The following is a 24,119-nucleotide window of genomic DNA, read 5'->3' on the forward strand; positions in this document are numbered from 1 at the left end:
TTCAAAGTATAAAAACAAGTAACTCGTCCATATTTACTTGTTAAACATATTTAACCTCAAGCTAATAACCAACTAAAACAAACACTAAACATTTAATTAGCAATCATTTACTTTGTTTCTTTATAATACAGACTGCTTTTTGGGATGATTAATGAAGAAGGGAGTAGTAGTAAAAGGGGGCCAAATCATATAGTACTCAAAGGAATGCCTTTCTTTCCTCTATCTAAACTATTACTCTGAATAAGCAAATTATTCAAAATCAAACCAGCAATAGATTAGTAAATGCTGGTCATGATCATGATGAACATCAGTGTTTCTTCACTTATTTTGCTTTATTTTTAAAAATTACAGGATGGGCCTCCTTGGTGGCATAGGGGTTAAGTCTCAGCACTACCATCCGGAAGTCCCACTGCAATGGCCCAAGTTCGGTCTGCAGCCAAGGAGCTGACCCACATATAGTGCAGCAGACCTCTCCTGTTTTGCCCACTGCTCCCCTTAGCAATGTATTTCAGTAAATCTGCCTGCCCTGCTCCCCACTCTGTCTCTGGTGACTCCTCTGACCCCCGCCCCCTGTACCTCTGGTCTATATCCCAGTTCTTCTATGCAAAAATAAATAAAATCTCTTTAAAAATTTACAGGATGACCAGATTTTTTTCCCCATTCATCTACCTCCTCAGTTTATTAAAAATCACAAGTGTTCTGGGGCTTCCCCGGTGGCGCAGTGGTTGAGCACCGGGTTGCGAAGCTGCCCGCAGCCTCTGCGGCGCCGGTTTGATTCCCGGCTGCTCCCCGGCCACTGGAGGAGGGTCCCACATGGCGCGGGCTCCCCGGCCACTGGAGGAGGGTCCCACATGGCGCGCAGACCTCTCCTGCCGCCCGCTGCTCCCCGGCCACTGGAGGAGGGTCCCACATGGCGCGCAGACCTCTCCTGCCGCCCGCTGCTCCCCGGCCACTGGAGGAGGGTCCCACATGGCGCGCAGACCTCTCCTGCCGCCCGCTGCTCCCCTCAGCTGCTCCCCTCAGCAGTGTACTTTGGACCTTCTGCCTGCTCTGCTCCCCGCTCTGGCTCTTGTGAATTCTCTCACCCTCCTGCACTTCTGACTGTACCCAGTGCTTGTGTAATAAATAAATAAAAATAAATCTTTAAAAAAAAAAATCACAAGTGTTCTATGTAAGACCACAGGGCAACAGGAAAAAATACTCTTCAGTCACTCATCGCCATTGTCATTGGGCTTTCTTGAAACTTAGCATATTGGTTTCAGTACCTAGCACTTCACTGAAAAAACCAGCAACATCATTAGCACAAACTCCTTTTTAAAATATTCACAAAAGCCACAGAATGTTAAATTTAAGGCATATTATTCTTATAACCATTCTTTTGATTCTTTGGATGATGACATCTTTGTGTTTGATCCCAATAGATAAAGGCACCAAGAACTAAGGCACACATTCTCCCTCTGAATTATTATTTCACTTTGCATACCTCCTACTCCAGTTCTATCCATGTTGTTACAAAATCATTATCACCTGCCTTTACTCTGGAGTCCAGTTAACTGAGCTCCTTCCTGTTATGTTCCCCATAAGGCCTTATTTTTTCTCTGGTTCTAGCTACCATATTTCCCCCAATATCCCTATTAGACACACTGGTCAGAACACACTGGAATAAACATTTGTCAAAGCATGATATGAGAATGGTAGATGCCATTTTAATCACGTAAACAAGATTATAAAGCAAATAAAAATCATGTTTTACCCAAGAGGAGGCAATAAGTCAAACACAACATCACTTCTGGCAAAAGTAAAACGCAACATTATTTCTGCCAAAAATATATGACTTGGATCTAATAATGATGATTTAATATCATCAGATAAACCCAAATTGAAACAGATGAATGAATAAAAACAAAAACAAACTTTCAGACTATAAGAACAAAATAGCAGTTACCAGAAGGGAAAGGGGTAGAGGGGTTGGGAAAAGTGAGTAAAGGGATCAACTATATGAGGAAGGATAGAAACTAGACTTCTGGTGGAAATATAGTATATACAGATACTGATTTACAAGGCTCTACACCTGAAACCTATATATTATAAACCCGTTACTTTAATAAAAAATAACAAAAATTGAGCAACCATGCTACAAGATAACGTTAATATTGTATCTTCACTCCCTCCAACTCCCTTAATAGTTTTGACTCAGTTTATTTTTATTTTTATTTTTTTTAAAGATTTATTTATTCATGCATACAAGAACCAGAGTACAGGCCAGATGCTTGGGGGGTGGGGGGGGGGAGGTGAGGATTCACCAGAGACAGAGCAGAGAACAGAACAGGAAAACTGACTGAAATACACTGCTAAGGGGAGCAGCGGGCAAGACAGGAGAGGTCTGCCGCACCATGTGGGATTCTCGCCACCCAGCTGGGATTGAACTGGCACTGCAGAGGCTGCGGACAGCTTCACAGCACTGAGCTCAACTGCCTGTGCTGCCACTCAGTTTATAATCATATTTTTATCAAATAACATTGCATGCCAACTATCATGCACAATTTAGAAACAACAGTCCTAAACTTCCAATGAAAATTTAAGATACACATAGTAGTTTTATGGTGTAAATTATGAATTAACACATTACACATGGCAATTTAAATTTAAAGTTAACAGGGTGGGGGGAGCCTCTTTTAACTTCAATAGCCCATTTTCCAGTGAAGAAAATGAGCTCAGAGTGAGATACTTGTTCAAACCACCACTGTTAGCCCACCAGTACACCTGCTACACTATAATCCATGATCAAGTACAGGTGTTCATTTGGGGTGCTAGTATAGATACAGTCATACCCAAGTAATGCTTTTTTGTGTGCTTACTAGTACATTTTCAGATGCCACTATTTTATTACCCATAATTCAACAATTCACAAATAACCACATGAACAGTTTAGTGTGCTACTTCCTGAGTATAAGAATGTATGTATCTGTGCTGCAAAATCATTATCCACATGCTACAATTCTTGGATGTCTATCTCCACGACATTTCATGGAAAGTCCAGAAGTTTCCCAGACACCTGAAGATATCAGCACCATAACTTTGCAGTTTTAAAGTTTAGATAAAGAGAGGGGATTGAAGAAATCTAACCTACCATGGGAATTATTAGCATATTATGTATGATCTTGACTGAAACTGTTACAAATGCCACTGGAATATGCCTTATCTCTCCCAAGGATAGAGTAGCTCTGCCATAATGATAAACTTTTCAGGGCATCACTGTGGATTAAAGTAGATTCTAATTATTTCTATGTGCCTTTTTTTCTACATTGCATGATGCAAAGATATTTGCTAAATTAAACTGGATTCAGGGTGTATCCAATTAATAGGTATTATTCAGTAATCAAAACAAGAAAGTGCTAGTAAGGATGATTCTAACAACAGAGGGCAGAAAGAAAGCATAATGGTTGTCATAGTATTTTATCATTCTTCTATAAATCAAATGTACGAGGTTATTTTTTGAAAGATTTGTTTATTTATGCATACAAGAACTGGGGTACAGGCCAGAGGTACAGGGGGTGAGGGAATTCACCAGAGATAGAGTGGGGAACAGAACATGCAGGTCGACTGAAATACACTGCTGAGGGGAGCAGCAGGCAAGTCAGGAGAGGTCTGCTGCGCCATGTGGGTAGCTTCCTGGCAGGGGATCGCTTCATAAATTGCATCTTAACCCCTTGCGCCACCAGGGAGGCCCCACTAGATTATTTTAGATTATTATTACTGCAGTAGATTATTATGGAAGTTACTCCCTCCCTACTCCTTTTATGGGCAGAGAATATACTTCCCTGCCCCTTCACTTTGGACTTGACAATGTGGCTTGCTTTAGTTAATGGAATATAAAGTATGATGTAACCAACAACTGAAAAGCACCTGAACAGTTGGACTTGTTCTCTTATACTGTCACTCTAGCTATAAGAACTTTGCCTAGGAAGTTATTTTCTTTAGTCTATGTCCCAGAATAATGTGGAAAAGTCCTGTGTGAGTAGCCAAGAGTCACCCAACTTATTAGCCCAGTCAACATCACCCAATCCCTAGCAAATCCACATATTCATAAAAATATCTATTGTTATGTGCCATGAGATTCTCTGATTATTACACAGCAATATATATTTCATAAAATGATACTGTGACAACCATAAAGTCTTCATTTCCTCTGTAATTCAAATAATCAGCAAATTTATATGTAATTCTGGACAGAAACCCTTCCACTCCAAACACCATCTGACTAGCAAAGCAGTATTTCATTGTTTCTTTGCTCTTCAAGGACAGAAACACAATGTAAATGAGGATCTTGAATCACAAAGCCTGGGTTTGCTCTCAGGCACCTTGCTAGCAAAGTGTCTTCTTGCAAGCTACTTAACCATTATAGAATCCATTTCCTCATCTGAAAAATGGGGGTTAACAATAATGCTGAATATATCTTAAAGGATTACTAGGAGGATAAAATTTGAACAGTACACTTAGAACAGCCCAGAATGAACACTAAACAAATGAATATATGATACTGTTTGCTGTTCATGGCTGACTATTTAAAAAAAAAACACAACTCTCCCACTTTCTACTGTATTAATCCTGTTACTGACACAGTCTAGTCAGGTTTTAAGCCTGGAACAGGAAGAGAAGGATACCTGGAGGAAAAGCCAAATCTTATGAAGGAACAAGACCTCAGAAGCAAATTCCAACACAACAGAATGATCTTAAGCAGGCAGTAATTCTCTCTCCTGGCTCTATGGCTTTTACTGCCTTGTTCCCTATCTCCCATCCTGCCACCTATGAAGGCAATTCACAAACTAGAATGGTAGTGCCACAGGGACAAATCATATTTTTGGTTCAACATTTTTTTCAGTATCTATTCCACTGTTATCACAGAAATCTTCTGTAAAATGTTCTAGCTGTCTCAGTAGGGTTTTGGGAGACTAAAGGGAATTATCTAGAGTTCCCCCAAGTACAAGGTAAATCTTGTAGAACACTGGTTGAAACTGTAAGATCTGATAGACATTTCCATAGAGATTTCTCACCCCCTCCAATGATAATTTTAGGATGATGATTTATTAAGAAAAGTGACCAAGTTGTTAAAACTCTGGCAAATATTTTCTATTTCATCCTCAATGAGTTCTTATCACACACCTATAGAAAGCAGTATTAAAATAGAGTAGATGGAGCCTCCCTGGTGGCGCAGTGGTTGAGAGCTGGGCTGAGAGGCTGCCCACAGCCTCTGCAGCACCAGTTCGATCCCTGGCCGCCAGTGAGGGTCCCACATGGTCCCACATGGCCCCACATGGCGCGCAGATCTCTCCTGCTGCGCCCGCTGCTCCCCTCAGCAGTGTACCTTGGTCCTTCTGCCTGTTCTGCTCCCCGCTATGGCTCTGGTGAATTCTCTCACCCTCCCGCTCTTCTGACTGTACCCAGTGCTTGTATAAATAAAAAAATATTAAAAAAAAAAAAAGAGGAGATGGGCTTTTAAAATATTTTAACACCACAAGGATTCTTTTTTCTTTCTTCATTCTCATTCTTTTTTAATTGTATTGCCATTTATCATAAAACAGTTTTATCCATATGTAATGAAGATCTCACACAATATACCCCCTGCCCTTTGGTAAGGGAGAAAAATTCTTATAGAACAACAAGTATTCTCTTTTAAAAGTTCTTTTTCTAACTTAGCAATAAAAATTTGCAGACAATCATTCAAAGTAGAAGAAAATTTACTACAAATTTAGTAATTTCACTGCCAATTATTTATTGTGTGCATCTATGACAAACATGTATCAAAAAAATTAGCAAAAAGACATCAGTAATTTGTAATTTCATACCCCATTTCCTGTATAAGTGTATTCAGAAAAGAAAGTGAAGGCTAATTTAAACTGGGAACAGGTAAAGGATCCACAGAAACTCTAACAACTTAAACTAAAATAGTTTGAAATGCTTATTCAACCAGTTTATAATTAATCCTACTGATTTAAAGCAAAGCTTATTACAGTGAAAAATCTAAGTATTTAAAATGCAATCGCTTGCTTTCAGATACATGTTTCTCAAGCAAATATGAAAAGGTATTGAGTCATAATAATTCACCCAGTATTATCTCTACAGTGACACTATTAAGGCAAGTCATTCAGGAGATCATGTTAGTTCCATAAGAAGTCAACCTCAAAGAGAAAGAGGCCCCCAAACATTCTTAATGTTATCACCCACAGATTTGGCTGATTTGTATTTTTAACCTAAACAACCAATTGGAATAGCATTTATGGTAGTAGATCTCAAAAGGGCTGGCCTCCAGCAAAGTCCCCCTCTGTTTATGCATGTGAGTCTTGTCTATAAGTAAAGATTATTTCCTCTCTGATTCTAGGCTGGCTTTGACTGTCTGACCAATAGTGACATTCTTAGATTTAAAAACCTATACTTAAGAGACCTGGCTGATTGGCTTATATTTACTATGGCCTAGAATGTTCCTTCTTACAACCATACTTTTTTTTTTTTTTTTTAGAGGCATGTTTTTTTTTTTTATTTTTATTTATTTATTTGTTTGTTCATGTGTTTCGTTTATACATGCACTGGGTACAGTCAGAAGCGCGGGAGGGTGAGAGAATTCACCAGAGCCAGAGCGGGGAGCAGAGCAGGCAGAAGGACCGAAGCACACTGCTGAGGGGAGCAGCGGGCGGCAGGAGAGGTCTGCGCGCCATGTGGGATCCTCCTCCGGTGGCCGGGGAGCAGCCTGGGATCGAACCGGCACCGCAGAGGCTGTGGGCAGCTTCGCAACCCAGCGCTCAACCGCTGCGCCACCGGGGAGGCCCCTTACAACCATACTTTAATGAAACCCAAAGGCCATGTGAATAAAGGAGGTCTGAAGGTTTTTAGCAATAGCTTCACTTTCAGCCAGTGGTCCAATTATAAGAATGTGGTCATTTCAGGGCCTTCCCTGGTGGCGCAGCGGTTGAGCACTGGCCTGCAAAGTGGCCCAAAGCCTCTGCAACGCTGATTCAATCCCTGGCCACAGCCAAGGGTCCCACATGGCGCAACAGACCTCTCCTGCCGCGCCCGCTGCTCCCCACAGCAGTGTATTTTGTCACTCTGTCTGTTCTGTTCCCTGCTCTGGCTCTGGTGAATTCTCTCACCCTCCCGCGCTTTTTTTTTTTTTTTTTTTTATAGAGGCATGCTTTATTTATTTGTTTGCTGGTTTGTTTGTTTGTTTTGTTTATACATGCACTGGGTACAGTCAGAAGCACGGGAGGGTGAGAGAATTCACCAGAGCCAGAGCGGGGAGCAGAGCAGGCAGAAGGACCGAAGTACACTGCTGAGGGGAGCAGCGGGTGGCAGGAGAGGTCTGCGCGCCATGTGGAACCCTCCTCCGGTGGCCGGGGAGCAGCCGGGGATCGAACCGGCGCCGCAGAGGCCGCGGGCAGCTTCGCAACCCAGCGCTCAACCGCTGCGCCACCGGGGAGGCCCGCCTCCCGCGCTTTTGACTGTACCCAGTGCTTATATAAATAAATAAATAAATCTTTAAAAAAAAAAAAAATAACGTGGTCATTTTGAACACTGCAGTCAGGCTGGCACCCCAGCCCATACCAACTGAAACAGAAAACCCTGGTGAGGTGGGGCAGAGGGAGATTTTATACTGCGTGACTTAGCAACTCTATAAAAACTATTTTATGTGCCCTAAAATTATTTCATCCAAGTTTCAAATGTCTCCCCAGTTCTAACATTCTGGGGACATTTTAATCCACTCATCAACTTCATCCCTCAACTTGTCTTGAGATCATATATATTATATATATATATTATATATTACACATATACAAAACATTTTGTGTTTGTATTAATTAGTACACAGTACACATGGAAGGACTATTCTTGTAAACAAATTGACGTATTTATATAATATCTGGCTTTGTTTTTCCTTATCCTTTGCTTCAATTATGAATTGTGAATAGCAGTTTTTGTGTGAATGCCCTGGTCTCCATAGGCACATTTTACAAAAAAAAATATAACATATATTTTTGGTAAAAAAAAATATTATATATTATATACTATTATATATTATATATTTTTAGTAAAATGTGCCTACATTCCTGCAGTCATTTTCATTTCTCTTCTCAGGTCCTCTTCCAGTTCCCATTTATTGCTTCTGAATTATATAATTTTGTTGATTAAGTATTAAGAAAGGCCCTTGAGGACCTTCTTAAGTCAAATGAGAGATATTAGCATACAGGTTATTTAATGCTACTACTTTTTTTATCATCTGTTTCTAAAAGTTAAACATGCTTTCTGCTTGGACTATTTTTCACATGTGTAAATTATGCTCAACTCTGAATTAGTAGTCTTCTTACTAAGATTTTATTGTAAAACTCCTAATCAAAGCACTACATTAATGCAGTAATAAGCAAAATTCATGAACTATACCCATGTTAAAATGCCAACATGGCATTTTATTTTTTTATTTTTTTTTTTGATGAATTTTTATTTATTTATTTATTTATACAAGCACTGGGTACAGTCAGAAGCGCGGGAGGGTGAGAGAATTCACCAGAGCCAGAGCAGGGAGCAGAGCAGGCAGAAGGACCGAAGTACACTGCTGAGGGGAGCAGCGGGCGGCAGGAGAGGTCTGCGCGCCATGTGGGACCCTCCTCCAATGGCCGGGGAGCAGCCGGGGATCGAACCGGCACCGCAGAGGCCGCGGGCAGCTTCGCAACCCAGCGCTCAACCGCTGCGCCAGCGGGGAGGCCCCCAACATGGCATTTTAAACAAATTTTCTTAAAACTATGGCAACCAGGGCATCCACACAAAAGCTGCTATTCACAATTCATAAATGAAGCAAAGGATAAGGAAAACCAAAGCCAAATATTATATAAAAACGTCTATTTGTTTACAAGAATAGTCCTTCCATGTGTACTGTGTACTAATTAATACAAACACAAATAAAATACCTTCCTATCTAAAATGGACTCTGAGTAAACAGACATGTTATAGCTGAGTAAATAGGACCAAAGGCAAGTTGTGACTTACTCAGATTCATAGTAAGACTGTAACCGAGCTGAAAAAGAATACCCAATCTTGAACTCTCCATTCTCTGCTTCAGTTATTAAAGTGTCATTCTTGGTAACCCGCTCCCACTTGATCTTTTCTCAAACAGATGCCAAAACAACAGGAGGGGTCAAAAATATTTGAAAATAACTGAAATTAAAGGGAACAACTGTCTCTTCTTTGTGGAAAGTGACTCAAACTACTACATGGCCATCACTAGATTCACTTAATTCAACCAGGAGACCATTATCCAAACACAACTGACTGGTACAAAGCAGAGATAGTAGCTGGGAATGTTCCTAGGTTGAGGTCTAATGGGGAGTAAAGATTACCTCATAATGTCTCTTTATGATCTGTAAATCACATTATTCCATAAATCTGACACAAGTGTCAAGATTATGACTGAGTTAACATTTAAGTAGGAAAATAAAAAAAACAGCTGCTACTTCTCTGACTTAAATCTAGAAGGTGACTGTAGATATAAAACAATTTTTTTTCTCCTAAAGTGAAAAGAAAATTTGAAGTCTCCCCTTAATATTCTAGAATTTTAACACTGGCAGAAATTCAATAAACTTCCTCAGGCAGGCCTAATGGAATTTTGCTAAAAAAAAAAAAAAAAAATGATACACTCAAATTTAACTGGTTTTGAAAGCACTGATACAAAATACAAAAAAAAAGCAAAAATTTACGATATAAAGTTTAAGTTTTAGCAGTCTCTGAAAAAGTATTCTTGTATAAAGGGAGCAGTTTAAAGACTAAATTCAATAAGGTTAGTGTCCATGTTCATATTTAGATTTGTTTTGGTATTTCAGGCCAAGACACAAAATAACAACTATGTAACAAATAAGATTTGGCGTGGCAATTTACAATAATTTCTGAAAAAGTAAGACTTGGCTGCAAATATTATCAATGTCCCTCCACACCTGTTAAGAAAGAGTCTAAGCACACCATCATTCTTTAGCCGTAAGCACAAAGTCTGGTTTTTACACCTAAGATATACAAGAAAGTATCAGATTAAAAGGGTCAAATATTGGACTATACAGATTTGCCAAATAAAAGTGTTGCAAAAGAAAAGCATGATACAAAATTAAAGAATTATGTTCTAAAGGATTTAAACAGACCAACAAAATCCAAGTTCACACTGTACTTAAACCTAAAACTGCTAAGTAACCTGACATCTCCCCATTTATCTCCTGAATTTCTCCACTTATCACTTCTTGTGAATCTTGTGTCTAATCGCCATTGCTTTTCCTTTCCCAGAAAGTGATACAGCACCTGGCTCCCACAGTTTATCTATTATCTATGCATTTTACTACATTTAGCACTGTTTTGTTTTACCCTACTAGGTAGTTATTAATTTTGGCCTCAATCTCCCGTATCCGTTTCCAGACTAATGATCATCTTGCTTTTTCACCTATGCATAGTTACAATAATTAGCCTCTCCTTTCAAAGTAAAGTATGTATTTCTTTTCCTGACATTTGTAATCCTAGCTCACAGTCAACACTCCCTTTCCTAAAGACTGTCACCATAGCTCTAGTCCCCATCTCCAGTCCTATGTACCCAAGTAAGGCCTCTTCCTCTTCCAGAGTTTGTCAACATTAGTTTGGCCAGATACTGCACCCTGAAGGCAATGGCTCTCTCTCCCTGCTCCTAGTACAAAACTACAAGTCTTAGCAGCCCTGGCTCTCTCTCCACCACCCTTAGATCCATTTACATCCAGCCCAGCCCGCTGCCCCCGCAACCCCCAACATCGCCCCCCACTATTCCACGCTCCCCTTCCCCACTCCCGAATACACCTACTATCCTGGGCCTTACCCGTAACCCCGACCCCGGGAAGGCTCAGCCAGCGGCTTCACGGTGTCTCCTCCGGGCTTCCACCGCTCTTTAGTAACTGTCCCCACGCTTCTTCCCTCCAGGGCCCCGCGCGCCGCCAGAGCCCCCTCCCCGATTAAGCTCCCGCTGTCACTTGGTCTCTCATCCACAAGATGGCGGAACTGCGGCCCCCACCCCCAGGTCCTCTCCGCACCCCCTCTCGCCTTCCCGGAGCTCAGGTCCCGTCCCTTCAGCTTCCCCCGCCGCTGGGTCATCCCAGGGTCCCGCTGCCCCCTCCTCCGGCGGGCAAGCGGCCCAGGCCCGAGGCTCCGACGCCGCCAGCGCCACAGCCTCCACTGTTCCCCAGCCTGCACCTTCTCCTCACCATAAACTTGAGCGCTTTTTCCTGCAGCACCGCCTCAGCCGGGTCCATAATCGCCGGGGGCCGCTGGGTCTGCACACCGCCGGGGCCGCCCCCTTGGTACCAGGCCGCAGCCAACGCAGCTCCCGGATCCCGCCTCCTCTTCTTCCCCCCGCCCTCTCTTACCTCTCAAGACCCGGCGGGGGGTTAGGGGCGGAGGGCGGCCAGAGAGGCCCGGCTGCTTTGTGCGCATGCGTGAAGCCTCTGGCTGCCGGGATTTGTAGTTCTGGAGCTTCCCGCAGCAGAACGTGAGCCCATCCCACGAACCGCAATTCCCGCAGTTCACTGCGGCAGCGTTTCTGTTGCTGAGAAGCCAGATGCAGACAAGTAGCGGTCAAGTAGAGAAAATCGGCTCATGGGAATCGTAGTTTACAGCTACTACAGATGAGAAACGGGAGGGGCACAGGTGTCTCCGTGGTTACGGAGCGACGCCTGTGGCGGCTTGCCTGGCATTTGACATCAAGATGGCGATCAGTGCCTCACCTGTAACCCAAATACTGAGAAAAAGTGATTGGACTCATACGTCCTAGGTTTTAGAGCACTGGACGTGCCGAAATTTCATCGATCGGGCGTCTGTGGACGGATTTCGATCCAGAGGCGCTGGGTCCATGGACACCTAACCAATGCAGAATTTCAAGGTCCTCCTAGGTGATCATCCATATTCCCATTCCCATTCCTCTTCCCAACCAAGTCAGGACTGGATAGAACGAGTTCTATCCAGGAAAATTCTCTGATGTTTTGTGCTCACAATGTATGCCCTGCTGCTGCTAATCCTGGAATGTAAATCCTGCAATAGTGGTCAAACAAGTATTTACAAAAGTCCTTCAGTGATGGTATATAATGGCTGTCCACCAAACAAAGCTAGTAAGTATATAATTTGGCCTTGAAAGAAACTAATTTATTTTGGAAATTGGTCCTACCCTAGGTGGGGAAAAAAAGCGCTAGGTTTTAGCTACAAATTGGAGTTATTTAAAACATCTGAAGTGATAAGTGAGTTAAGGAAATACCTTTTCACTTTTCAGAAAATTTTCCATTGTAAACTATTTCATCCATTTGTTCAACAAACAGTAAACACATAACCCAAGAAATGGGGAACATGGAAAACCCAGTCTCAGGGAGCTTACATTTCTAGTATTTGGTACTCTTCCTAGTCATCCCTATGTCTACAAACTCAGCACAATACCTAATACATAACAAACTTTCCACTATTAAAAAGCTTTACTCTTGAGGGGCCTCCATGGTGGCATGGGATTAAAGTCTCAGCGCTATCAAGCTATCACTAGCCAGGGAGCTAGCCCACATGGCACAGCAGACCTTTCCTGTCTCACAGGCTGCTCCCCTCAGCAGTATATTTCAGTAGATCCACCTGTTCTGCTCCCCACTCTGTCTCTTATGAATCCTCTCATTCCCCATATCTCTGGCTTACACCCCAGTTCTTCTATGCAATAAATAAAATGAATCTTTAAAAAAAATTTACTCTTGAGTTTAATAAAAAAAAGTTCTATACAGGTGCAAAATAGAGAAGACTTAAAATTAATTTATAGTACTAAGTCGGTAATGTGGCAGAGTTGTCAAAAAAAGCTAAAGCAGTTCTAGGCAACTTAAAGAGTAGTGCCTGGTGGTGGTGGGGGGATCTCCCTCGTGGCACAAGGGGTTGGGACACAGCATGAGTTTGATCCCCGGCCAGGGAGGAGACCCACGTGGTGCAGCAGACCTCTCCTCACTCTCCTGCTGCTCCCCTCAGCAGTGTACTTCAGTTAGCCTGCCTGTTCTGTTCCTCACTCTGTCTCTGGTGAGTCCTCTCACGCTTCTGGCCTGTACCCCAGTTCTTGCATGCATAAATAAATAAATCTTTAAAAAAAAAAAAAGAGTAGTGCCTGGGAAGGAGAGGCTTATGAGTTTACACTGTTTTGAAACCCTCAGACCACACCTGGAGCACTTCCTTTAGTTATGGGCACATGTTCCACAAAGCCATGCAGGTGCATAGCCAAAGGCAGGATAACCAAGAGAGGAATTATTGCAGAATGCTTACTCTGAAAAAGGACCAATGGGTGGGATAATGATGATAATGGTGATGATGATGGTGGTGATGATGACATCTATCACTTTATTAGCTCTTTGCGGTAGGCACTGTGCTAGACATTTGAAATTTTGTAATTTCCAATGTTCATGGTAACTGTAAAACATATATTATTATCCCTAATTTACAGGTGAAGTGAATGAAACTGATTAAGATAAATAACTTATGCAAGTCATACAACAAGTTACATAGTCAGGATTCTAACCCAAGTCTGCTTTACTTAAGGCCAGTGCTGTTTTCACTGCACTGCACTGCAATAACATAGGACTCAAACTCAGAGCTTTCATGGGAACTGTCCTGACAAAGGAAATGGACTGTCTCATTCCTGAAAACATGAAGAGGCAGGGTGGTCATCTGTCAGGAGTATTGTCTAGGGAGTTTCAGTTTGAGTAGGAGGTTAAGATCTTTTAAACTCTTAAGATTCTATTCTGTTAAGAAGTCATTTGCTTTGTTATCCATAGAGAATTATGAATATATTGCCTGATGAAGCTGGCAGTCAGTGACAGTGAATCACTTTGTCCAGTCATGTAGAGGGAAGGATTAAGAAAACAAATAAAAGGAGTTTTTGTTTGGAAACCCAAACAGCTAATTATTAGAGCTTGATTATCCACAACAAAGGAATTGTGTCCATAACAATATGCTTTGTGAGATCAACTATATAATGTTATTTGTAGTATTATGTAAATATATTCAAATAGGTATTAGCTCAATTTGTGACATGAAGTAAATTCATTTTTTCAGATTTATTGTTTTGTAAAGTTGTTTTAGAATGAGATCTAGCTTACTAATTATTCCTTATATTTAAGAAGTAGTCTCAACCAACATTTCCTTGACCAGGTGATTAAATATCTTTTTCCAATAAGTTTGGAAAGATACAGCAATACTGTACATAATCATTTGACTAGCCAAAGATAGTCACAGGAACAAGGCAAAGACAACTGTTTTCTTCACTTTTGGTGTCGGTACATATAAAGGAAAACAGAGAAAACCACAAACTGCATATGTGGAGGAACAAATGATGGCAAGTGCTAGAAAAAGTGTTATCCTGTGACATAATTGTTTTTCTTGGAATTACTTTTGATACCTATTATCAACTTATAATAATTTTTCATTTGAAATATAATCTTTACATGGTTCATTTAAAAAAAAAATACTTCATTGCATATGAATTGAAACTGAGCTGGCAGGGGCTGGGTACAGAAAGGGTGAAGCTTCTTTCTTGAAAACCGACAGCTCATGATCACGCACACTGAGAAATACAAATATGAGTAGCCTTGGTTTTCAAGCCACTTACATCCAACATCATATAGGAAAACTCATTCTATTATAAGTTAAAAGGTATGGTTCTCACCATTTTTTCTCTGGTTACTTGTTTGACTAAATCTCTCTGGTCCTTTCTTGTGTCATCTGGAAAACAAAGATATCTGCCAACTCTAAAATCGGTGCACCTTGAGCATGCTTATGGCAGTTACTCAAAGAGAATACTGAATCATTAAAACCTTTAAAGCTCCACCTTATTGGAAAACTGAATTTCCAGCATAAAAAATCTGTTACAACTGGACTTAATTTCTTCCCCTATTATCCTGGTTTAAGACCTCAGAATACTCTCACTCATCCTTACTCATTAATGTCCTCGTTCAGTCATTAATCTATCAAAATGTCTCTTGCTAGTTCCAGACTACAATCACCTTTCTTAGTTTACCACCATCAAACTAATTCTCTGGCTTCAGACTCTCTCTATTCACCTTTTCTTTAATCTCTTTTAGACTTCACTTTTATCATATCTCTCCCCTGTTCAATCCTTTTTTAGTTCTTAATCTCCTTTATCATTTTATCCTTTGAATTTCAAGATTTTCATAATCTTATCCAATCCTATCTCTCTGACCTTATTTCCCACTTTAATATGCCCCTCTTTTCCAATCAGACCTTTTTCTTTCCTATACCTGCTCAGCACACTCCTGCCCCTTGACCTTCACTTGTTGGAGTCATTTGTTGTTGTAGAAAACTTCCCTTTCCTCTTCCTTCCTACCATTAAAAAACAAAATTCAACCTAATAAATTTATAGATCTAATTAGCTTTATTAAACTATTTGTGAATTGAGCAGCATCTCATCTAGCAAGTAGAAACCCCTATTAGGAGATGTACAACATGGAGGGTTTTCATAGTCAGAAAGAGTGGAACAAGTTTACTAGAAAATAAAAAGGAAGATTAGTTTAGGTAAAGTTACCTTCTCTGAGGGGAAAGCAGAGGGTCATATCCTACAGATGACCTCACTAGTGCCCACCAGGAACTTCTGGACTGATTGAACTAAAATTCTGCTTTTGAGAAAGGCTGAAATTGCAATTAGGTTAGGTATTAAGACTTGGTGGGGCTTGGCATAAACAACTCCATCTTGGACCTCTTCTTTCTTTTTTAACACTACTCATCTTTTAAAGTTCTTCAATGTAAATCTTACTTTTTAAAAAATCATTATTTATTTCAGCACCAAAGCCTGCTCTTTTCCCTCCCTCCACAGGTAATGTTTATCTTTTGTTTATAAGATGCTTACAAATTAGATATTGCTTTGTGTGCTATATTTTCAATTCCCAAGTATAATATTGTTTTATTTATCTCACTATGATTCATACCTTTTGCACCAGAACCTATTGTTTTAAGTTCTGTTCATGTTGGTATGCATACATTTCACAATGGACACTACCTGGAGGGATTCGTTTTCTTTCAGACTGGAACCCTGTAAAATTTTCATCTGAGACTGTATCCCAGCATCCATATGTTTGATATTCATCACCATGGAAATGGTGGCAAAAAGTGTAAGGGGGGAATTGTTAGGGGGAAAGGATGTCCTGAGATAATCTCATACAGGCTTTGTGGACTCCACCCCCACTCCAGACTAAAGCCATCAGGACATTGGGGAAGACAAATCCCATCACCACCAAGGGGAGGGTGGCTGGGACCTGAGGGTGGAGTTGGGCAGCCAGGTTGAATATAAAAACCAAACACTTGGGCCTTGCTGGCTCTCTGGCTCGCGATCGCTCGCCTCCCAGCTTCACCGCTCCTGCTGGCGGCCAGCTCTCAGAGCGCCATTTTGGGATTCCTGATCGGCGGATCGGGTAGGACTCATTTAAAACTTTGTCTCCCGCTTTTCTCCCAGAGCTGTACATTTCCTCATTTCCCCTTTCCTTGTAAATAAACCTTTTATTAACCTTTCACGTGTGCCTGCAGTAGAGCATTAATAAGTCCTTTAAGCGCGCGGGTGAGGACCCACAGTCAGGCACCCCGTTTTGTATCGGGGTTGCTCTACAACATAACTGCTGCATTATAGTCTGATGGTATAGCTCCATGTTCCAAGTCACCCCTCAGTAGTGCTGTGGTGATCAATCTCCTACATACCTCTTGAGTGAGCATATATTTGGAATACATATTTTAGATTATGCTGGCTCATAGACTTAAGGACACATGATTGGACCATGTTGTGTCAATCAGCAGTACAGAAAGACAGTGACAGTCTTCATTTCTACCACCCTACTCCACTACACACAAAATTATTATTATTTCATTTTCTACACCTTCCATTTTTTTTTTTACAGATCTATACGTTTGCCTTCTCTAGAGTGTACCCAACTTGCAAGAACCATGCCCTTCTCAAGTAATACTGTTGTAGAGCAACCCCGATACCAAACGGGGTGCCTGACTGTGGGTCCTCACCCGCGCGCTTAAAAGGACTTATCAATGCTCTACTGCAGGCACACGTGAAAGGTTAATAAAAGGTTTATTTACAAGGGAAGGGGAAATGAGGAAATATACAGCTCTGGGAGAAAAGCGGGAGACAAAGTTTTAAATGAGTCCTACCCGATCCGCTGATCAGGAACCCCAAAATGGCGCTCTGAGAGCTGGCCGCCAGCCAGGAGCGGTGAAGCCGGGAGGCGAGCGATCGCGAGCCAGAGAGAGCCCTAGGCCCACGTGTTTGGTTTTTTATATCCAACCTGGCTGCCCAACTCCACCCTCAGGTCCCAGCCACCCTCCCCTTGGTGGTGATGGGATTTGTCTTCCCCAATGTCCTGATGGTTTTAGTCTGGAGTGGGGGTGGAGTCCACAAAGCCTGTATGGGATTAACTCGGGACATCACTTCCCCCTAACAATACCACTCTGTCTAACCCCACCCCCACAGTGTGTACTTGTACCAGATAGCAGGCTAGGCCCAGAAATATTCCACACATAACTGCACTTTTTTCTCATCCTATGGTATACCCCTCTCCTATACCCAGTGGGGTTCTCAACCCTGATTGCACATAAGTCATTTGAGGAGTTTTATTTAAAATATTGATGCCCAAGCTCCACCTTCTAGGAATTCTGATTTCTTTGTCAGTGGTAATTTTAAAAAATCCCCAGGTAATCTAATCTTCAGCCAGATTTGAGACTACTTCCGTAGAGTTTACATCCCAGTGCCTCCTTGTTGACCTCTGGCTATCCAGAGTCCCTTCCATGCCCAACTTGTCTTTCAAACTCTAGAATTACTGCTCCCCCTTCCCTGCAGGGCTGCCCCCTTACCTAAATCCTGTTTTCCAAGGACAGACAATCAAAGCTCAAGGCTGACTGGAAATAGGGATTAAAACTCATATACTTTAGTATATGATAGGCTTAATTCTAGGGTCCAGAGGTTCAGTGGAGGGGTGAAAGGTAGTCTATATTTCAGTTGGCAGGAAAGACAGTGTTGTAGCTAGGGGCTAAATAAAGACTGTCACTCCCTTCCCCTCATTTTGCTTATCTTCATAAAAGGTCAAGAGTCTGTTTCCTACTTCTGAAAGTTTGCTGAGCCCATTTGAGCTCTAAGTTTTTGTGCCTAAGTAGGAGTCATTATTAACTGTGGATTATGATCCAGATTATGTTCCCTCAACAGATTTCCAACTGTCCAAGGCCAATGTTATCCTTATCTGGGTAGAGCAGTCAGTCCCTTTCAGGGCACATTTTGGAGTGTTCCAAGCAAGGGTAACCAAAATTTTGATATTACATAGATCCAAAGCAAGACCAGTGTGACTTTTGGGGAGAAGTGGTGCTAGATGAGACTGCAGGAGACAAGAGCATGGGTCTCTGTAGGAGAGCTCTTAGTAGCATACACTGGCGGGGTGAGGTCAGTGCCTGTGCCTTACCAGCTACATAACATTTTTTGGTTTCACTTCAGCTTATTGGCCAAATTAAGGAATTCAGGCTTTATCCCAAGGGCTGTAAGAAACTACTGAGCTCTGCAACATGGTCAGACTTGGATTTTGAAAATCACTTTTCCCAGCTGGAGGCTGGAAAAAGATTGTGAGATTGCTGAAATATTCCTGGGAGAGGAGATGGAGGCCTGATGAGGGAGATGGTGAGAACAGAAAGAAGTAGATAAATTCCAGAGAGGCTGAGGAGATAGAAGCTGCAGGACTTGGTGATTGATTGGATATGTCACAGATGATGTCAAAGGATGTGTCAAAGATGACTTGCAGGTATCTGGCTCAGGAGAAAGGATGAATGAGGAGTGCCATTTTTAGAGACAGGAAACACAATAGAAGGCACGGGAGGTGGGAGGATAATCAGTTCTTTTTTGGATATATTGCTTCAAGGTGCCTGTGAGACTTCCACATGGTTATAGACATTGAGGGGGCACTAAGGGATTCAGAAGTGAAGCTGGAAAGAAATACCTGGGCTATAGAGAAGGCTGTGTCTGTGTAGAGGTGGCAATAGACGTCCCCCAGGAAAGGCTGCATCACACAGAGAAAAGCAATGTAAAGAGCAGCAGGTCTAGATCAGGACTCTGAAGAAACTGGAGGTTTACAGGACGAGTAGAAGAGAAGGAAGTGGGAAACGAGCCCAAGATGGAGTGACCCAAGAGGGAGAAGGAAGATCTGGCAGGAGGCAGACGCTGTAATACAGTAAGAACGGGAGACAGCTCATCCCTTATGAAGCATACGGGGCTAAGGGAAGGAAAGAAGAGATAACAGTGGTTAGAGGTAGAAGTTGTTTTATTGAAGAAGAAGGGAGATGTTATTTCAAAGGAAACTGAAGAAGCATGACAAGTAAATGCAATGACTGGCCCTTGGACCTGCAGCCGGGGTGGGGCGGGGAGAGAGAGAGGGAGAGGAAAACAGCGATGAAGGATATTAGTGGGAAAATGGGGGCGGGGGGACTGAGTATGTGCTGTCTATTAGATAATAGAACTATTTCAATGTTGAATTTCCTGAGTGTGATAACTGTGCTGTGAAAATGAGGATGTCCTTGTTCTCAGGAGATACGTGCTGAAGTATTTAGGGCAAAATGTAATGATATCTGCAACTAATTCAAATGACTTAGGAAAAAAAGAAGTGCGTGTTTGAGGGTGGGGTGAGAAGGAGGGAGGGAGAACTTACTAAAGCAAATGTGGTGAAATGTTAACAATTGGTGGATCTAAGTGAAGGGTTAACAGTATTCATCGTATTTTTTTTAAGAAATATATATATTTTAAGATTTATTTTATTTATTTATACGAGCACTGAGGTATAGTCAGAAGCACTGGAGGGTGAGAGAATTCACTAGAGCCAGAGTGGAGAGCAGAACAGGCAGACTGATGAAGTTCACTGCTGAGGGGAGCAGCGGGCGGCAGGAGAGGTCTGCACCATGTGGGACCCTAGCCCGGCAGCCGGGGATCGAACCGGTGCTGCAGAGGCTGCAGGCAGCTTTGCAACCCAACGCTCAACCGCTGTGCCATCGGGGAGGCCCCTTCATCGTATTCTTTTTGCAAATTGTCTGAAAGTTTGAAAATTTCCAAAATAAAAACTTGGGGGAATAAAAAGGTGAGATAATCCAGCATATTTAAATGCTGACAGACAAAACAGGGGAGGGAAGAGCACAAGAGACTACGGTGATGGTTCCCGGGGGATTTGGTGGTGGGACTTTCATGGGGATTACACGTAAGGGGAGAAATCAAATATTGTACAAAAATGAACAAGGATTATTTTATTTTGTAAAATAAATAAATATGCTAAAAATAAATAATAAATGCTGACAGGATCCATTAAGAGGAAGGTTGAAAATAAAAGAAAGGGAGAGGGGATAATGATGAAACGAGCTTATGGGGAGAGAGAGCAGAATGGGCTCTGGGTGCCAGGAAGGAAGGAGGAAGAGGATGGGGCAAGAGCAGGTCTGGTAGAGATTGGAGGATAAGTTGAAGTTCCCTCCCAGGGGACGTTGAAATGGCCTCTAGCAATTGCTGCCTCACAAGAAATGCAGCATTTGTGTGTTCTGTTCTTCTGGATGTTTATCACCTTTCATTCATTAGCACAAACCACTAAAAAATAGATATCATTAGATTAGATTAATGTTGTTCCAAGCCAGTAGTTCTCAGTTGGGGAAAATTTTGTTACCTTCAAAATGATGCACTCCATCCACAGTAGCTCAACAGGGAGGGATAGGGAAGGATCCATACCCTAATATCACTTTCCTCCTGCCCTCTAATCTTATTTTGCTTGTTGGCCAAATAAACAGTAGCCAGAGGACAAGATGTAGTTCATATAAGTTGCTCCCAGGATCCAGACAGAGGAGCTAATGATAGAGGATCTCTGGAGGGCAAGGGGAAGATTTCAGCCTGAGGCCAGGACTGGAGGGTGGCCTGGGGTAGAGATAGAGAATGAAGAGAAATGCCAAGAGCCTTTTTCTCATCAAAGAGTGCTGAGGCCCCCCCACTTCTGGCAGGAAGAAAAGACAGATCACAGAGACAAGGAACCGCTCTCGAATCTCTAGGTCTCTTTGTGGTTGTCAAACATTTCATAGAGTACTAGGTGAGAACCTGAACTCACAGTCAAATCCTTTGAGGCAAGGATTGTGCTGTCCTTTCCCTTTCATGCCAGGGATAGTGCTACCAGGGATACCCCGGGAACAAGACTGCTAAAACCACTGATGAGACTCCTGGATTCTTTATCTATGAGGCTCTGGACATAAATCCTAGTGTTAACTGTGAGAAGCCAAAGAAAAGGTAGTGACTCAGAGACTTTCTAGAGTTTCTGGGATCAAAGAAAAATCAAAGTGCAAGTTCACATTTTCTCTCTCTTCTCTACCTAAGCATTTAGGGTTTGTGTTGATGAACTTTCATATAAGGAAAAAGTGGTAGATTTTTCTTTGTACGAAGAGGCAGACAGGGTAGAAAGATTCTGGTGGAAAGGAAATTCTTAAGAGGGTGGGTGCAAAAAAGGCAGAAGAGAGACCATCAAAGTCAGGGGAGAAAGGAGATTCCTCTCTTAAACCATGGTATGTCCTTGCTCTTCATACTCTTACCTAAGCTTTTGTCTTTGAAAAACTCATTTCACCTCTCCTGGTCAGCTCTTCCTCAATCTGCAGGCCCTGAGAACACTCTCAGACTCTTCCTAGCGCTTGTCACAATTCATAGTTATTATGGGATCACTTGTGCGTTGTCAACCCCACGAGACTGCAGTACAATGAAAGCAGAAACCAGGAACATATTGTTTATAATTATGGACCCAGCCCTAATATGGTAAATGCTCAGTAAATATTTGTTAAAGGAAGGAAAATAGAGAGAAAGATGTTGGTGGAGAGAAGCTTCTATAAAGCAAGGTCTTTAAAGGATGATGGCTTAGTGGAATTGTCCTTTTTTGCTGCCCCTTTAAGAGACCAAAGACTTGAATTATTCTTCATTGTTATTTGAAGTCAAATTTTTGTTTTAATAAAGAGAGTCTACATGAGTATATTCACTTTCAAAAGATTCATTGAGCTGTCACTTTATTATTCTGTGCACTTTTCTGTGTGTATATTATACTTAAATATCAATTACATTTAGAAAGAGAAGGAAGGAGACCATACCAGGCCCAGGTGTGTAAAACCCCATAGAAATGGGGAGTGGAGGAGAAGGCATAGGTGAAGGTGGGGATCAGGGTGAATTGGAACACAGACAAAAGGAAGAAATGCAATTGGCATCTACAGAGATTGGAGAGATGCTGGTGAGGGGAGGCGAGGACTACCTAGGGTCAGATTTGTAGCCTGGATGCAACTGTGGGGAGTTTGGATTTAGTTAGAAATTATTTAAGGGCAGTGCTCATAGTTTATCCCAGTGGTTTTCTATTTTTGGATGCATAAGGATCATCTGGAGAGCTCGTTAAGTAGCATATGCACGAGTTCCATATTCAGAGATTCTGATCAAGAAGATTAGGGGCAGCCCATGAGCCTACATTTTAACAATCTCAATCTTCCCAGATGATTTAAAGATGATTCTCTGGCCTGATTTGAGAAACAGAACAGTCCCTCATTCACATGACCCAGAACCTTGGGTTCCTGTCAGATATCTGTTGATTTTGATGATCAGTGTCAAAGTGAGCATGACTCTGAGGTTAGCTGTCCTCTTCCAGCTTAATTGTTTGGCAGTTTTCATTGGTTTTGTGGTTATGAGCACAGGCTCTTAATAGGGTAAAGCACAGGGTTCAATTCCAGGCCCAGTGAGTTAACTTCTCTAAGCCTCAGTTTCTTCAGTTGTAAACTGGGATTAGATAATAGGATCTACTTCATAGGATTATTATGAAGATTAAATAGATTAATGAGTGAAAGCACTTACCACAGCCCCTGGTACATAATACACTCTCATTACATGATAATAATGATCCTTATTCCCTTTGTAGTCCTTTCTTGGTCCTTCCTCCTGCTCTCTACTTCTCCAACATCGAGTAATAGGAATAGTTGGAGAAATAATAGCCTTAACTTTGCAGACAGGGCCCAAAACATCTTGCAGTCTCCTGTCCTCCCCAGGGCCGGGGCAGCCAGGCACAGAGAAGTCTGGCCTTTATAGACCAATGTCAGCCTCTGTGTAGGAGAGCATTTCCACTGAAAAACTTGGTGTTGCATATCCTTGCCCCCCCATCATCACCCCCATTTTGTTAGTGCTAGGTCTAATTTATTTTAGGTCCTGGATTTGTGACTCCAAATTAACGAGTTGACAAATTTGTACCTCGTGAGGCTATAGGTTGTCTTACCCTGAATTTTCTCTAGTAGGAGATTGGAAAATCAGCAGAAACCAGAAAAATTCTTCAGAGGGGGCAGGAGGGCAAGAGTGAGGATTGTTACCTTTTTTCAGTTCTTTTTTTTTTTCAGGAGCAAATCTAGCAACCATTCCTCATTCCCCCCTCCACCCACGTGGTGAGAGTACTGAGCTCCACTGTGCTAGAACTCACAGGCTGGACCTTATGAGCAGGCAATAGCTGGACTTGCAAAAGCACCCTCCCTTCCCATGACAGGCCTTCAGCTAGCAGATCTGGCAGTTTATTTGTCAATAATATTTGTTGTTAGCTTAATTGTAGGAAAATTGAAAAGTATAATGCATAGCCATGAAACCCTTAAGGCTGGTTAATCTTTTTGGATTGTAACCAATGTAATTTTTATTAGCTGATCCCATCTTGATTATAACATGCAGAGCCCTGGAAAATCTGCAGAAGGCTCCAAGTCATGGTGTGCACAGGGAACAGACAGGCTCCATCATCTGCTTTTTCTGCCAAAGAGACAGAAAGGGCAGAAGGGGCTGGACTGAAAGAACTGGGTTTGGGATGCCTGTCTGTCCTGTGATGAGGAAGCAGTCTTCAGGATGACACAGAAACGATCCTGGCAACCCCATGAGGAGAGGACCTGCACCAAGCCAGGTCAGGTCCTGTGCTTCATATGCTGGAACAGACAGGCTCCATCATCTGCTTTTTCTGCCAAAGAGACAGAAAGGGCAGAAGGGGCTGGATTGAAAGAACTGGGTTTGGGAT

At 42.0% G+C, this 24,119-nt stretch overlaps 2 protein-coding genes across 4 annotated transcripts in view; both read right to left on the reverse strand.

Moving 5' to 3' along the window:
* Positions 1-11,139, reverse strand: part of LOC311178097 (uncharacterized protein) — a gene marked incomplete at both ends in the record, with an annotated part of 30,304 nt that extends 19,165 nt beyond the window's left edge. Inside the window, 2 exon segments of the mRNA XM_084244481.1 lie at positions 10,000-10,040; positions 10,868-11,139. Of these exon segments, the coding sequence (XP_084100607.1) occupies positions 10,000-10,040; positions 10,868-11,139 (313 nt within the window).
* The window catches only part of BTRC (beta-transducin repeat containing E3 ubiquitin protein ligase), a gene marked incomplete at both ends in the record, with an annotated part of 164,247 nt that extends 152,950 nt beyond the window's left edge, over positions 1-11,297 (reverse strand). For all 3 annotated transcript variants that reach the window (XM_084245064.1, XM_084245063.1, XM_084245062.1), the window contains one exon: positions 11,250-11,297. In XM_084245064.1, coding sequence (XP_084101190.1) covers positions 11,250-11,297 — 48 coding nt within the window. The remainder of the gene's footprint in view (positions 1-11,249) is intronic.
* Positions 11,298-24,119: the final 12,822 nt, after the last annotated feature.

Source organism: Talpa europaea, assembly GCF_964194135.1.
Source record: "Talpa europaea genome assembly, chromosome: 10".
Taxonomy (NCBI): domain Eukaryota; kingdom Metazoa; phylum Chordata; class Mammalia; order Eulipotyphla; family Talpidae; genus Talpa; species Talpa europaea.